The 13825-nt window shown below is 34.1% G+C and overlaps 1 protein-coding gene across 1 annotated transcript in view; it reads right to left on the bottom strand.

Moving 5' to 3' along the window:
* GALNTL6 (polypeptide N-acetylgalactosaminyltransferase like 6) overlaps window positions 1–13825 on the bottom strand; it is a 1129500-nt gene that overhangs the window by 610692 nt on the left and 504983 nt on the right. The window contains exon 4 of the mRNA XM_008705050.2: window positions 10670–10836. Coding sequence (XP_008703272.1) covers window positions 10670–10836 — 167 coding nt within the window. The remainder of the gene's footprint in view (window positions 1–10669; window positions 10837–13825) is intronic.

Raw genomic sequence — 13825 nt, 5'->3', positions numbered from 1 at the left:
ATCTTGCTAGGACATCTTTTGGACTCAGCTTGATTTCCATTTCAGTGGAGGCATCTCTACCCATGCATGTCTCACTTCTCATAGAGAAGTGTGATTAAGGTGCACATGTAGGCTGCTTGGTGTCAAGCAATCTGCGGCAATCTCAGATGTTTATAGGAGTGGCCTAAGAAAGCTATATGCCCTGTACCTGGAATCCAAGGAGCAATATGATACATTGGGTCTCATGGGATATTATATTAAGGTCACTCCTGTAGGAGAAGAAAGTTCCAGTTCAAAGAGAATCTGAACTTGGAAGTCATACTCCCACTGGGATAATGTTTGATTAATATTTAATAAACTTGTGCTGACTCATAGTACTTAATATATCTCTCATTACTTAAACCATATAGCTGCAAGTACTTTAAAATTTTTCCAAAGATCAAAAACAAAGGCACTCAACTTTGGAAAGAGAAATTTGTCTTTTTGTACATATAGACATTTTTTGTCTGACTCAAGTCTTGGGAAGTTATTTCCTTCATCATCATTTCAAAAGGATTATTCATGGTTAAAAGATAAATGTTGCAATTTCTTTGAGCATGTAGCAATGGGTTAGTCTTTAAGCATGAATTTATTTGGAACAGTCACGGATAATCCTGCTATCTCCTCTCTATACTGGGTGACTTATTTTTCCTACCTTTTCCAGTTTAGAGATGTTTTTCTTGAGTAAAAAAAATAATAATAATGAAATTATATCTTGTTGTTTCTGTCGTCTCCTCTCATATCTAATCCTTTCTAAGTTTCCAAGGCCTGTAAGTGGCAGAGCTGGGACTTGAATTCAAGACTCTCTAAGACCTAAGCTTTTAACTACTCACTATATTTCTACCTGTCCTGCGAGTCTATAAATTCACAATACTCGATGGTGTAAAATAAATAAATACTTCCTTTTCTTCATAGAGTCTTTATTTTCTAAGAAGCACTGTTTCAACTTGGCAAAACCAGAGGGGGGGAAACGTAACCAATCTGAAAAAAAATCGGTTGCTTAACTTTGATTTCAAACCCCAAATGTATCCCCATTAAGTTGGAAATGGCCTTCAAAATCCTGCAGAAACATACATAGAAGTTAAAATGGTAAGTTACAGAGCCAGAATTTATTCAAGATAGAAATTTTAGCTGTATTTTATTCATTGCCCACTATAGCATTGGGGTCAGGGTTTTCTGTTCTGTGAGGCAGCCATTAGTTTTTCAAGAAACTTATACCTATATATTCCATATAGAGTTCTTCACCAGGTTTTAGAAGACAAGGCAGAAAAAGAAAAGGAAAAAGAAGTGATGTTTATCCAATTGGTGTCCAATCCAATGGCAGATATTTGCCCAGTCATGTCCCCTTTCACCCCCAGCCTAGCTTCTGTCTGTCCTAGAAAGACTCTCATCTTTTGGGGACATTTTGCACTAGCATGGCACTAGGCAACCTTGCAAGTGTCTTGGCTTCGACACGTGAAGGAACTTTTTTAGACTGCCTAACTCTGGAATGATACATCCAGAATGAAGATAATCAGATGACCTTCAGGAAGCCAGCCTAAAACCCACTCATTTACTTCAATAAGTTCTACTTCACATCAGCCTATGAAGCTACATGAAGCATATTTATGTTTTACGGCCCATGTGACTACTTTGTGAGCCTTTCAGGATGTTAGAAACACTGTTTTCTCAAGGAGGGAGGCTCTGATTGGCCCCCTGTAGTCCTAGAAGGTCATTATGGATACTGGAATTGGTATGTTCAAGTCATTATTATTCTCATGAAATCTCTATTCCAATACTTGTGTGTACACAGTGAAATGATGGTTTCTATTATGATCCTGATCCTAAGGCAAAAAAGAAAAAAGGGGGGGGGTAATAAATTAGATTCAATTATCTAGAGTGTCTACATAATTGTAGTACAGTTTTATTAAATTAAAGATAGTTATCAGAATGGTTCCAGTTTCTCAGAATTAGATGTCTGAGAAAACTACAGAGAAAACCTGTGCAGCTAAGCACAATACCTGTACATTTTAGTTTTGTCTAGCATTTACCTAAGCATATAAAATTGACCTAGTGTATGACCCAGGAGGTCACCCTTCTGAGTCTTCATTCATTCATCTGTAAAATGTTACAAATGTACCATGTTACTTATAAATTCCTTCATCTCAAAGATCCTATCATTCTAATGTGGAATTGTTCCTCAGCTGATATAAAACATTTAATATTTATTACAATTTTGTTAAAATGTGTTTCATAAACACACAGCCATTTGATGTTTAAAACCTGCCAGCCTATCAAAGACCTTGACTGTTTAGAGATTAATAAGTATCTAAGTACATACTGTAATTCAAGATAAAGGAGCGTGAAGAAGAGTAAGGAAACCTCATTTAGAATGGAGTCGAAAATCCTCAAAGGGGGCGCTGTCACTGGCATGCCATTGGTTGAAGGCTGCATAACCAGCAGGAAGAAGAAAGGTAAGAATTATCATGACAAGGGCAGACACTTTTCACATAGCAATTTCATTTCCCGCTTTTAAGAAAAAGAAGGAATATCTCTAAATGCCCCAGCAACAACCCAATAACTACCACTTGCAAGCAATGAGAAACCACCACAGACCTAAACGCTTGTTTTTCTCCAATGAACTTTTGTTTAAAACAACCACCTCAGTTTCCTCCTAAAACCTAATAACGGCTGACCTTCCCTTTGTCTCTTCAGACTTGCATATGGTTTACCATAGTTTGCTTGTTCTGAATTGTAATTCTCCTGTTATTCCCAAATAAACTCATTTTGCTAGCAAAGTAACTGGCTATTTTATTTTTAAGGTTGACAGGAGGAAATATTTGTGCTTTTTTGCATTGTGTCAATGCAGTGATTTTTTAAAAATTAAGAGCCGAGGGATATTTAGACATCAAAAAGAGCTGCTTGAATTACTGAACACTGTATTATTAAAACTCACCAGCTTGCTGACAAGAGGAATAATCATAAAACATAACCTTTTATTTCATCAGAGAAAGTTATGTCTGCCCGAGATCTGAAGCCCAACATCCATAAAATGGTTTCATACAAGTGATATCCTACTCCAAACAGCTGTCTGCAAGGAAAATGAATGGGATTTAATCTGCCATAAAATGAATTGCACAATTTATTTTTCTTGAGGAAGTCATGCCTTTGTGACATCGGCGAGCTGTAACAGTTTTGCTTTGAAAAGAAGCATCTCTTTCTGTGCCAAACCCATATTAATTCAACCATGTGGAGTTTTCCTCCAGAAAAAGCAGCTCAGCTTATCCGCGACCTGATGATGGGAGTTGCCATCCTCTGCCTTTAAAAGTACTGATTTCAAACATGAGCCCTAAGGAATCATTCAATCCAGAGATAGATAGGTTTTAAGATGCTTAGGTATTAAGGATGAAATATGTAAAAATTGTCACTCAGCCACTTAGTGTCCTACAAAAAACTGGCAATTTCATATGCTTCAAACTAACATTTAAGAAGAGAACAAAACTGCAAGAGAACAAAATGGTAGTTAGAAAAATGACAGGTAGCTGAGCCTATCATCCCTTCAAAATAATATTTAAAAAAAACCTTAAAAGAGACTCATAGAGCAAATATAAATATTTCTAACCCCCAAACTGACTACTCTATAGGGCATTTTAAAAGACATCTTACAATAGAGCTATGGTTTGGTATGGTAAGATAAGGTATGGTATAGCCATGGTTTTAATTTGTTTATCCCATTCATTTAAGTACACAAAATGTTTTTTAATGACAAAGGAAAAGAAAGCAATAACAAAATTTTCAGCTGTGAAGTGTATTCTAATATTACCTGTGATCTCTAACATACAGTGCAACCAGACAATGAAGCTTAGGTCGCACCTCTTCATTCTATTATATGTTTTCCAAAATACTTATTTTTGTGTTCAAAATTAGCCTAAAAGTATTTCATTCTGATGACTACATTCTCTCAAAATATTTTCTCACATTCTACAGTAGAACATTTTTAAATAGTTTTTGTTAAAACTAATTACATAAAGTAACTATTTGAATGGACGTTTCCACAAGCATACCTTTGTAAATTAAATATAAATCCTGCTGAAACTGAAATTAATTTAATCAAATTTAGGTGTATCATTACTTTCTTTAGAGGACAGAAGAATAGAGTCCCAATAGGAATCTTTTGCAGTGTTCTGAACCTACCAGGGCCAGTGTTATAAAGGCTAATTCATTCAACAAATCATTAAGAATAACATATGTCTTTAAAGTATCTCAAGGTCCCTTATTTTAGTCTGCAAAATAATCACCTACTTAAAATAGACTTCTACTAGAATAAATAAAGGATTCTAATAGTAATCATGAGGACTATAAATGTGTGTGTACCCTCAGTAACATTCCTGAAAGCTGGAGATTTTTCACATTTGCTATGTAGAAGAAAAAGGACACAACCAAATGCTACTTCAAACATTAAGGCAAAGGTAAGGCGCAACAAGAATACATAACTCTCATAGACATGTACATCATGTGAGGTTGGGATTTTAATTTGAAAGTAGAGAGATAGAAATCCCAAAAGTGCTTTGCCTTCTGAGATAGATTTTCTATCAAAGCATATTCTGCCATTGATGGGTAACACTCGTATTTTATGAATACAAAAAGATTTTTTATGAGTTAATTTTGTATTTTGTAACTTCCAAAATTTACTCTTGTAGGTTACAAGCTCATTTTCCTCCGACCTTGAGAACACATTACTGTTTTACATTCATATTTATGACCCTAGGATACACTGCCACTCTGTGCTTTGACTCCCTTTCAACCACAAATGCTAAACTAATTGGTAAAATGGAACTATTATATTAAAACTATACATTTCACCATAATGCAACGTGATATTTAAATTTCTCAGCAGAAATCAGAACAGCTTTCTTTCAATTCGTTAGCAGGTGATGCTGAATTTCTAAACAAAAATATGCAGTTGTATTTTACAACATTTTCTCAGTTCCTGCTACTTTTTAGTATTTAATATTGTATTTTTCTTTTAAAGTACAATTATCCTTACAATTTAAAATATGAATATCAAATCTAAACAATTCCAAGATTCATCACAGTGACTCGCTCTCAATAAATCTGAGACATAAAAATTGCATGTCTCCTAGTCTACTGGAGTATGTGATGGAACACCTGCACTAAAACATTTTTGTTGACTGTCATCTCAGAATCTTTATATGCACTTTAGTGTTAGTATTTTATCATATAAAATAGAAATGCACTATCATTCTTTTTCTATTTTATGACCTTTTCACACTGACGATATCTTCCAACTTCGAATAGTTGTAAAACGTGTGCTAACTGATTTGTCTTTAGGGAAACTTTCCTTAATGTATACTTGGAGACTACTCGAGTAAAATAGAACCAAACTCAAGACTCATCATGACCATTTATGAAGTGATTTAAAGTATTCCCACCAGTTTAAAGATGCATAAATACTTTCAACCATGTAAGGAACTGGAGATTTTTAGGGTAATGTGGATCTTTAAAGAAATTGCTTTGCTATTGGTTGATCATACATATTTTTCTATATAAATATTTCTACATATATTATAGATATATAGATATGTATTTCTTTTCTACTTCCTGAACTTGGCTTGGGAATTAGTGAATGATTCCAAAGCCAAATAGATCTATAAAATGTTAGGAAAAGGAGAAAAATTGGCAAGAGAGGGAATAATGGTAATAATCTGAAATTAGACATAAAATGCTATAAAATGAATTCATCAGAAGGCACAGCAAATGTCTACGAATTTGTGAAAATGCCAAAATCTATCAAAGAAATGTAATGATAAATGTAAAATTAATTATCTAAAATATGTAGAGATAATGCTATAGGACTTCCATCCCAACCCTTCCTTAGGGATTTATAAATCCAATATCAGTTGCACACTAAACAATAAAAACAAATAGAAAAATTTGTTTATAATAATATACACAAAAAACAGGAAATTTTAAAAATAATGCTATTTACACATTCCTACTACTCATATTACTTCAACCCCAATTTTGAAAGAGATGAAAGTTTTTCTGAAGCTTTGATTTGCATAAAATTACACAAGGATCATAATGACATAAAGATTGATAAATCTGGATGGGGCCCGAGATTCTGCATTTCTAATAAGCTTCAACGTAGTGCTGATGTTTCTGGTCCGTGGACCACACACGAAGAAACAAGGATTTACGCTATCCACAGGAAAGTACACTGGATTTCTTCAAACTTGCTGGCTTTGGTAGGTTGGGAGGATAGTTTCTCCTCTCTAACTTGTACATGGAGCATAACAGATCTTTTTGAAACTGAAATATTCAACTCCTACCCTTCCTGACCAGGGGTTTGGAAAAGCAGGGGCAAGAGAGAGTGAGTGTGGTGCACCTGTTTTGAGTGTGTGTGCACCTGTTTTGAGTGTGTGTGCACCTGTTTTGAGTGTGGTGCACCTGTTTTGAGTGTGTGTGCACCTGTTTTGCATCTGGTTGCAAATGTTGTACCTTCATCCTTGCATTAAGGGAAGGGTGTCAGCAACTCTTCAGTGACTATCCTAATGTGAACTTGCATTCATCTAAGCACACAAAGTTTAGAGAATTGTCAGGTTCAAATACGCCCTATCTCTGAGGTTAAGCCCCAGCTTATTTCACACATTTCAACATTTTCCATGTGGATGCTGTTAAGGTTGCCTGGAATTTGGAGATAAGCCCAGGATTAGTCCTGCTTTAAAGTCATCATGAAGCCTTGTTATAGGCCTCAAGTTAAGTTGTTAAATGTATTTCTGAGAGCTTACTGGAAAAAAAAATAATCACATTCACTAACTTTGGTAAGCTTCAGGTAGCAAAAACATAGTGTTGTTGTTGAAAATTTACCTGCAGGCCTGTACCTTCATGTTTCTGTAGACAGAGGGCTTCTGTTGGAGGCTAAAACAGCATTCTATTTATCAAGCTTGCTTTAGGAAGAATATCTAAACAGAACTGCTGGAGAGGGCATGCACCTGTTTGAGGTTTTTTTGTTTTTTGATTTTTTTTTAATAACTGGGTCAACCCTATTCAAGCAGACTTTTTTTAAAAAAATCACTTTGTAATATTCAAAATTATTCTATAATTATAAAATACTTACGTATTTTTTTTCTCTATTGCTATGAAAACAACTACTACAGATTTTGCCAATTACTAGAGGGCTTACAATTTTTGGAACTCTGATTCCCAAGTGATATTAAAATGGTGCTATTAAAACGGCTAACATATTGGCTCTTCTTTTTTTATTTCTTTTTTTTCTTTGCATAAGTAGCTATTCTGTTGACCTAGAGGACATAAAATATAAGGCAGTAATATTTGATTAAGTCATGTCAAAATTTTATTGCTTTTGACCAAAGGACATTGCGGAATATCCAGAAAAGCTCTAATGCAAAAGTATTTAGATGCATACTGACCAGACTTGAAATTGGAATATATTTCTGAAAATAAATATAAAGTATAACATTTCAGAAATAATTTCCTAAAGGAAGCCAAAAAACAAAAAATAAAAAACAAGACCCTATCTTCCTATACTTTAAGTTTTGTCTGACCTACTTACATTGATTTTTAAAGAATTGGTGAAAAATGTTGCAGGCTTACAAATTCTGGGTTGTCCAAAAAATACATAAATATACTTTAAAGTATAATAATTTTTAACAGCATGTGTAGAAATAATATCGGAATAAAAAAGAGCAACAAAATCTTCTCTTAGAGTCTCTATAAACAAAAGATGTCCTAAGGTATCTTCCTTCTTTTATAATGGATAAAATAAACTTGAAAGGAATTCTGATAAACACTCATGTAAGGCCCCTCATGTAATAGAGGTAACATGCTCTTTTTATTCTCCTTTTGATGAACCTATAGAATGTAATTTTTCTTCCATATCTATGGTAAGTTACTTGCTTATTGGTAAAATTTGATTTTTTAAGTGTTAAAGCAGTCTTAATTTTTTTAACATGCTATGAATTACCACAATTTGTCTTCACATGCCCTCTGACTTCTGTTGCTTCTGGAGATGATAAATAGGTAGATAGATAGATAGATAGATAGATAGATAGATAGATAGATGATAGAGATTCTTGTGGAATAGATTTGATTAAATTGAGAGGATCCCCACAAAGAAGTATGGAGACTATTTATATTATAGTAATAGGGGAAAATCTGAGGAGTAGAGATCAATAGTTGAGAGCAATTACTTTTCTTCACAGTGCACCATTCACTCAACCGTCCAAGGCAGCTCTTCATCCTGACCTCTCTATGAGGAGTTACTTAGAGAGCTAAGGACTTACCTCCATTTTGATTAAAAAAATCTGAGACACAGAATTCATTAACCTGATGTTATATAGTTAATAGTTGGTGTTGGAATTCTAACTTGTATGCGTCATGTTAATGTTCTGTATTTCCTATAATTCAGGAAGCAGGACTGATGTTTCTTAGGTCCACCTAACCCCTAATATTTTGTCAGATGAGATTTTTAAAATCTGAAACAAAAATCTGGAAGAACAATCTTTCCTATTCCATGCAACTTTACAATTATGATATATTCTAAAAGATTACAGAAGTATTTTTATCACTTATTTCAAAGTTTATTTTTATACATAACAACAAGTTAATATAATGAAAAGCAATATTCAAAAAATTTTAACCTTTTGGAAATTTACTGTTCATAAAATAATACATTCAACTTGATAGTTCATAGAAATAGAATCTTTAATAAATTAAAGACTTACCAAAACTTTAAAAATCATTGTTATCCTTAAAAATGTCCAATAGAAAAGTCAAAATCACCATGACTATCCTAAATAACCCCTTTTCGGTTGTCCTACTTCTCTTACACTAATCACATTGACAGTCTTCTGTCATTTACTTCCTAGGTAACATTATATGCAGAAGGATAGTCCATCAAAGTTGCTACTGTACAAGAGATGACAGTGATTTGAAGTCAAGACAAATGTAGATGCCACTACTTTCTCCCTCTTTAAAGATGTTCAAGTGAAAAACCTTCTGAGAAATATTCAGCAAAAAATGCTCTATAAACCACAATATTCTGCTACCAAGGGTTTCCTACTATATTATCCCCAGGTCAAAATTCTGCTGTAATGAACAGTTTACCAAGACAAAGTTAATTATGTGGAAAATGCTCCACACATACACTATCTTATTCTCTTAGTACCAGTCAACCACAAAAGACCTTTTTTTTTTTTTTCTTTTTTGGGTCATGTGCAGTCCCAGATCTTTATTGCCCATTTTCATTCTTTTATTTAAAAGCAAAGTTTAAAGTTTTAGCTTTAACGCATTAAATGCTTATTTTTAGTCTGAGGTATAATGACTACTTTGAAATAAGTAGCCTCGATTAGAATAAAAAAGAAATCAAGGTGTTATTTAAATAAGTTGTTAAGTAATAAATATCGGTTTTAGTTCCTGGCTTGCACTATTGGATAGTATTGAGCGCCTACCTACCTAAGCAACACAAGGCAAAAATTGCTTTGAGATCGACCTAAATCACCAAGTTGGTAGTTTACTATTTGAATGGAATGATGCTAGACAACCTCATTTTTGTCATGTAAACATCAAAACATATTAATATTAGGTGAACCATGAAGCAGTATTTGAAGTGTATCATTAAAGACCGGAACTCTGTTAGAGAACCCTTAACACACCCAGCAGTTGTGCTTTTACAGTATCTTTGGAGACTATGAAGCAGCTGACCTTTTGGTGGCAAGTGAAACTTCCAAAACTTCAATTAACCCGTTTGATTTCAAGATGCATAAAGATAATATGCAATTAAACTCGTTTACTGCCGTTCTTCCTTTTACAGATACACTGCACAGTTAAGCAGAACTCCTTCATACAATGAAATATAAGGTAGAACGCTGTATTCCCAGGAGGAAAATGTTGCCTCCTGTCCACTCACATATGCCAAAAAAGAGAGACTTTACCTTCCCCACAGTATTAACAATTCTCACATTCAGCCCAAAGACGATGAATGAAGCCCTAATCTCAGGAAACTTTCTATAGTTTTATTCCCCTGTCTTATAAACCATATCATGTTTCTCAGAATGGTAGAAATATTAAAACTTATATCAAATCGTCAAATTTTCTGATACATACTGGTCTTTTGTGGTTATTGTTCAGATATGATAAAATAGCTAGAATTGCTAAGTAAAAATATTTGTGTTACTTACAATTTCCAGTATTTATGAAGTAACGCAAGCACAGCCTACAGACTGTATCATACTGGTAAATAATAGAGCAGATGCCTTTCAGAAACAGGAACAGATTTTATAAATCTACTGAAATATTTCCCCATTCATATGTACCTACAATAACATATTTTGTAGTGCTTGTCCTGAAGCTGGAAGTAGAATTTGAGGCATTTTGCCAACACCTGTCTAATTTACAACAGAAATGTAATGCAAATTTCTTGCAGTTTCCCAAACAACACTGAAACCTTCTCATTCGGTTTCTTTTGCATTTGGCCAACATTTTATGAAATCACAACATAGTCAAAACTTCATAATTACCTTTCAGATAGAATCAGAAAGAAACATCACAACAATCTTCTATTTTTAAGCTTGTAATGTTTATGTAGGTAATAAGAGAATCAGATAAAATATTATTAACTGTATCTTACCTCTATCACTGAAGTCATCTACCAGAATGATTTCTGCTATCAGACTCTCTGGGGTTCGGTTAATTATACTGTGGATGGTACGCAGGAGTGAAGTCCAACCTTCGTTGTGAAATGGGATAATGATGCTGGTGTTTGGCAGCCTTTCCAGGTACATCTTGTGCTTACAACTAGAGATGATAGAAGAAGAAAAAACAATGTCAAATGCAAAACTATACTATATCTTATACTGCTATTGACTCGCTGTTATCAAGTATCTGTGAAAACTAGACTTTGTCTAATACTTTTCCAACCAGAGCTTGTACGTCATAATAACTACTCAGTTCATTCATGGAATTCATTAATGATCCCTTTCACATGTGCTCTTAATGAAATAATTATTTATCCTTTTTTGTATCAGGGAAGCGCCCTGAAACATGTTCTTAGAGATGTAAACTTTTCCTAATGTTACCTAATAGTGAGAAGAACAAATTTTGAGTTAAAATTGTTTCCACTTAGCACACAGTTAAGGTTTAGATGGGTTTCCTGGGAAGTCCTAGAAATCCAACTTCTGTGATAATTATGCTGAGTTAATTAGTTTGGGTTGTAGTGTATTTCAATGGCTGGGCAACATTTAAGCTTTATGGGAAAAAACACAGTTTTACAATGAAATAAATAAAGAATTAATCTTAAATCAGCATATACTGATACAACCACATAATAAGATTACATTGAGATCCAAACCCAGACATTATCACATTTCTAATGGAAATTATAACAAGAAAGTCCATGTTGCTTTATTCATTATGAAAAAAATCTGAGATACCAAAAGTTATGTAAGCTTTAACTTTTGGCATCGTTAACTTTTGGCATCGTTAAAAGCAATTTACTATGTGTAATTGTTATTTTTGCATATTTATAATTTATTTAATTAACTTATAAGCCACACGAGGGCAGGAACTTGGTCTCGAATCTCATTTACTTCGTAGTTCAGCAAGTTGCCCAAGCTTTATTGAGGATGATGAATTCACTTAAGTTTGTGAAATCTTTGAGTTACTTCAAAACTAAAATGCAGTAAAATTTCAATCAATTATCAAATTCAGTGATTTTCCTGATATGGATAACTTGAAAACAAAAAACAGAGTGGAAATCTAGAAATAAACACTTTCAATTTAAATGCAGAAACATCTAATTCTTTAGCTTTTGCCAGGATACTGGCTACTATTTAGTCTAGATGAGGAAACAAGCCATAGCATGATTTGAATAATGCATAGATTCTACCAAGATGTATAGAAATGCACCAGAATATTCAAAACGTTACTTGAAATATTTTTTTCCAGTCAGTCATTTCAACACTTTATTTTACAATGATTTCAATAGGATATATTAAATATTGCTGTGGTCTGCAACAAAAGTTGCCTTACAGCTTGGGAAAAATGACCATGTAATTAAAGCCCACAAAACTAACTATCCTAGAAAATAAAATTATATATTTTAGATAAATAATTTGAATATACAAATATAAACATTTCCTTTTTTATTCTGTCCATTTATTTCAATTATCTAATCTCAGACTTTATTATTTCTAACCATATCTATAAAACAAGTAGATTTTGATGTTTTTAAATATGATGAAGAGTTGGAAAAAAACATCAAAGTGATAACATGAAATGGGCATTAAATGCTAGAGAAAATCTGAAATTCATTTTAGGATAACACAGAATGGTTAAAAAAATATATAATAGCACATGAAACAGATCTGTGAGTGATTTCCAAGGAAGTATTGTGAGATGGATTCTCTCACATATAATGCACAAGTCTGGAAAACAGTGCTAGTAACTCAACACACCTCATTATAATTATGGAGAGCCATCCATTCTTCTCAAGAAAGCCAAAGGCCCAGATAATTGTGCTTCACTATATCAATATTCAGGATAATTGCACCTACTTGTGCAAATCATCATACCTAACAACGCAACTGGGAATACAACCGATATTCCCAAAAAGGCAAATTATTTCTCAGACATTAAGATGAGACATTGTACATATCACTTGCTTATTAATTAAATAAGAATTGCATTCAGAGCAATACCCCATAAGCAATCAATAGTGATGTTTAACAGCTCTCTACTAATTTATTCAGAAAATAGGCAGACGCAAAAAGACACCAGACTGATCCTATGCAAATAAGGCTTTCCTTCATAAAAATGTTTTCAATAATTCCTATCTCTGTGAGCTCAAACTTTTACCACACATAAGATGTAAAAAGATCTCTTCTACTCATCCATTCACTTAAGTTACAATGATCTACTGAAGTTAGATATAAGCCAGAATCCAAAATGGAGATAAAACAATGAGCAAAACCTAATCACTGACTTCAAGATGTTTACAATATAATAGGGGATACAGAATAGAGAGCTACAATTTTAATCTCAAATCTGGAAAGTGCTCAGAAATTTAAGTGAGAGCTGAAGGTGGCCTGCAAAGACAGATTCGACATATAATTAGGAATACAGTTGACAGGACCTGGAAGTAGTTTAAGGAGGACTCCCATGTTTGGGACATAGGCAATTGATCTTACGAAATACAGACTTACAGAAGAGCACAGCGTGTGAAGGGCACACCTCAGGGGTGCAAGGCTTGAGGGTGAAGAGGAGTTCAGTTCTGACCACATTAAGGTTGCAGTGTAAATATCCTGTTGAACACAGGGTTATATATATGGTATGCACATGTATTTGTCTGTGTATGTACGCAGTTCTGTATCTATGTGCACATATATGTTCTTGGCTCAAGAAAAGATCCATTTTACTGGAGGAACAGGCTTGTGAGTGATAGGCTATAGCAGATGGCACCAGTGGACCCCCAAGAGTTCCTTAGGGAAGTCTTCATAAATTCCTGCAGATCGCCAACCAAGTGCTTTCTCTCACCTCTGAACAAAAGCAGATTAGAAGTTCTGGTGGAAATTAATGCCTCCGGAGCGTGTATCAACCAATGAAGGAGGGAAGTTGGAGAACAAGCAGTCCTATGGTGAGGTAACTCTGAGGTGTGTTCTGTATTGTGTACCAGGGTTTCCCAGCAAGACTGAGCCTCAGTTGCCCACAGAGATAAGCATCTTGACAGTGTATCTTTTACTGGCTTTTTTTCTCCTTCCCTGTCTTACTTCCTCCTCTAGCCTTCCCA

Source organism: Ursus maritimus, unplaced genomic scaffold (genome assembly GCF_017311325.1).
Source record: "Ursus maritimus isolate PB19 unplaced genomic scaffold, ASM1731132v1 scaffold_11, whole genome shotgun sequence".
NCBI lineage: Eukaryota > Metazoa > Chordata > Mammalia > Carnivora > Ursidae > Ursus > Ursus maritimus.
The sequence above is the reverse complement of the archived record's forward strand: the minus strand, read 5'-3'. Positions and strand labels throughout refer to the sequence as shown.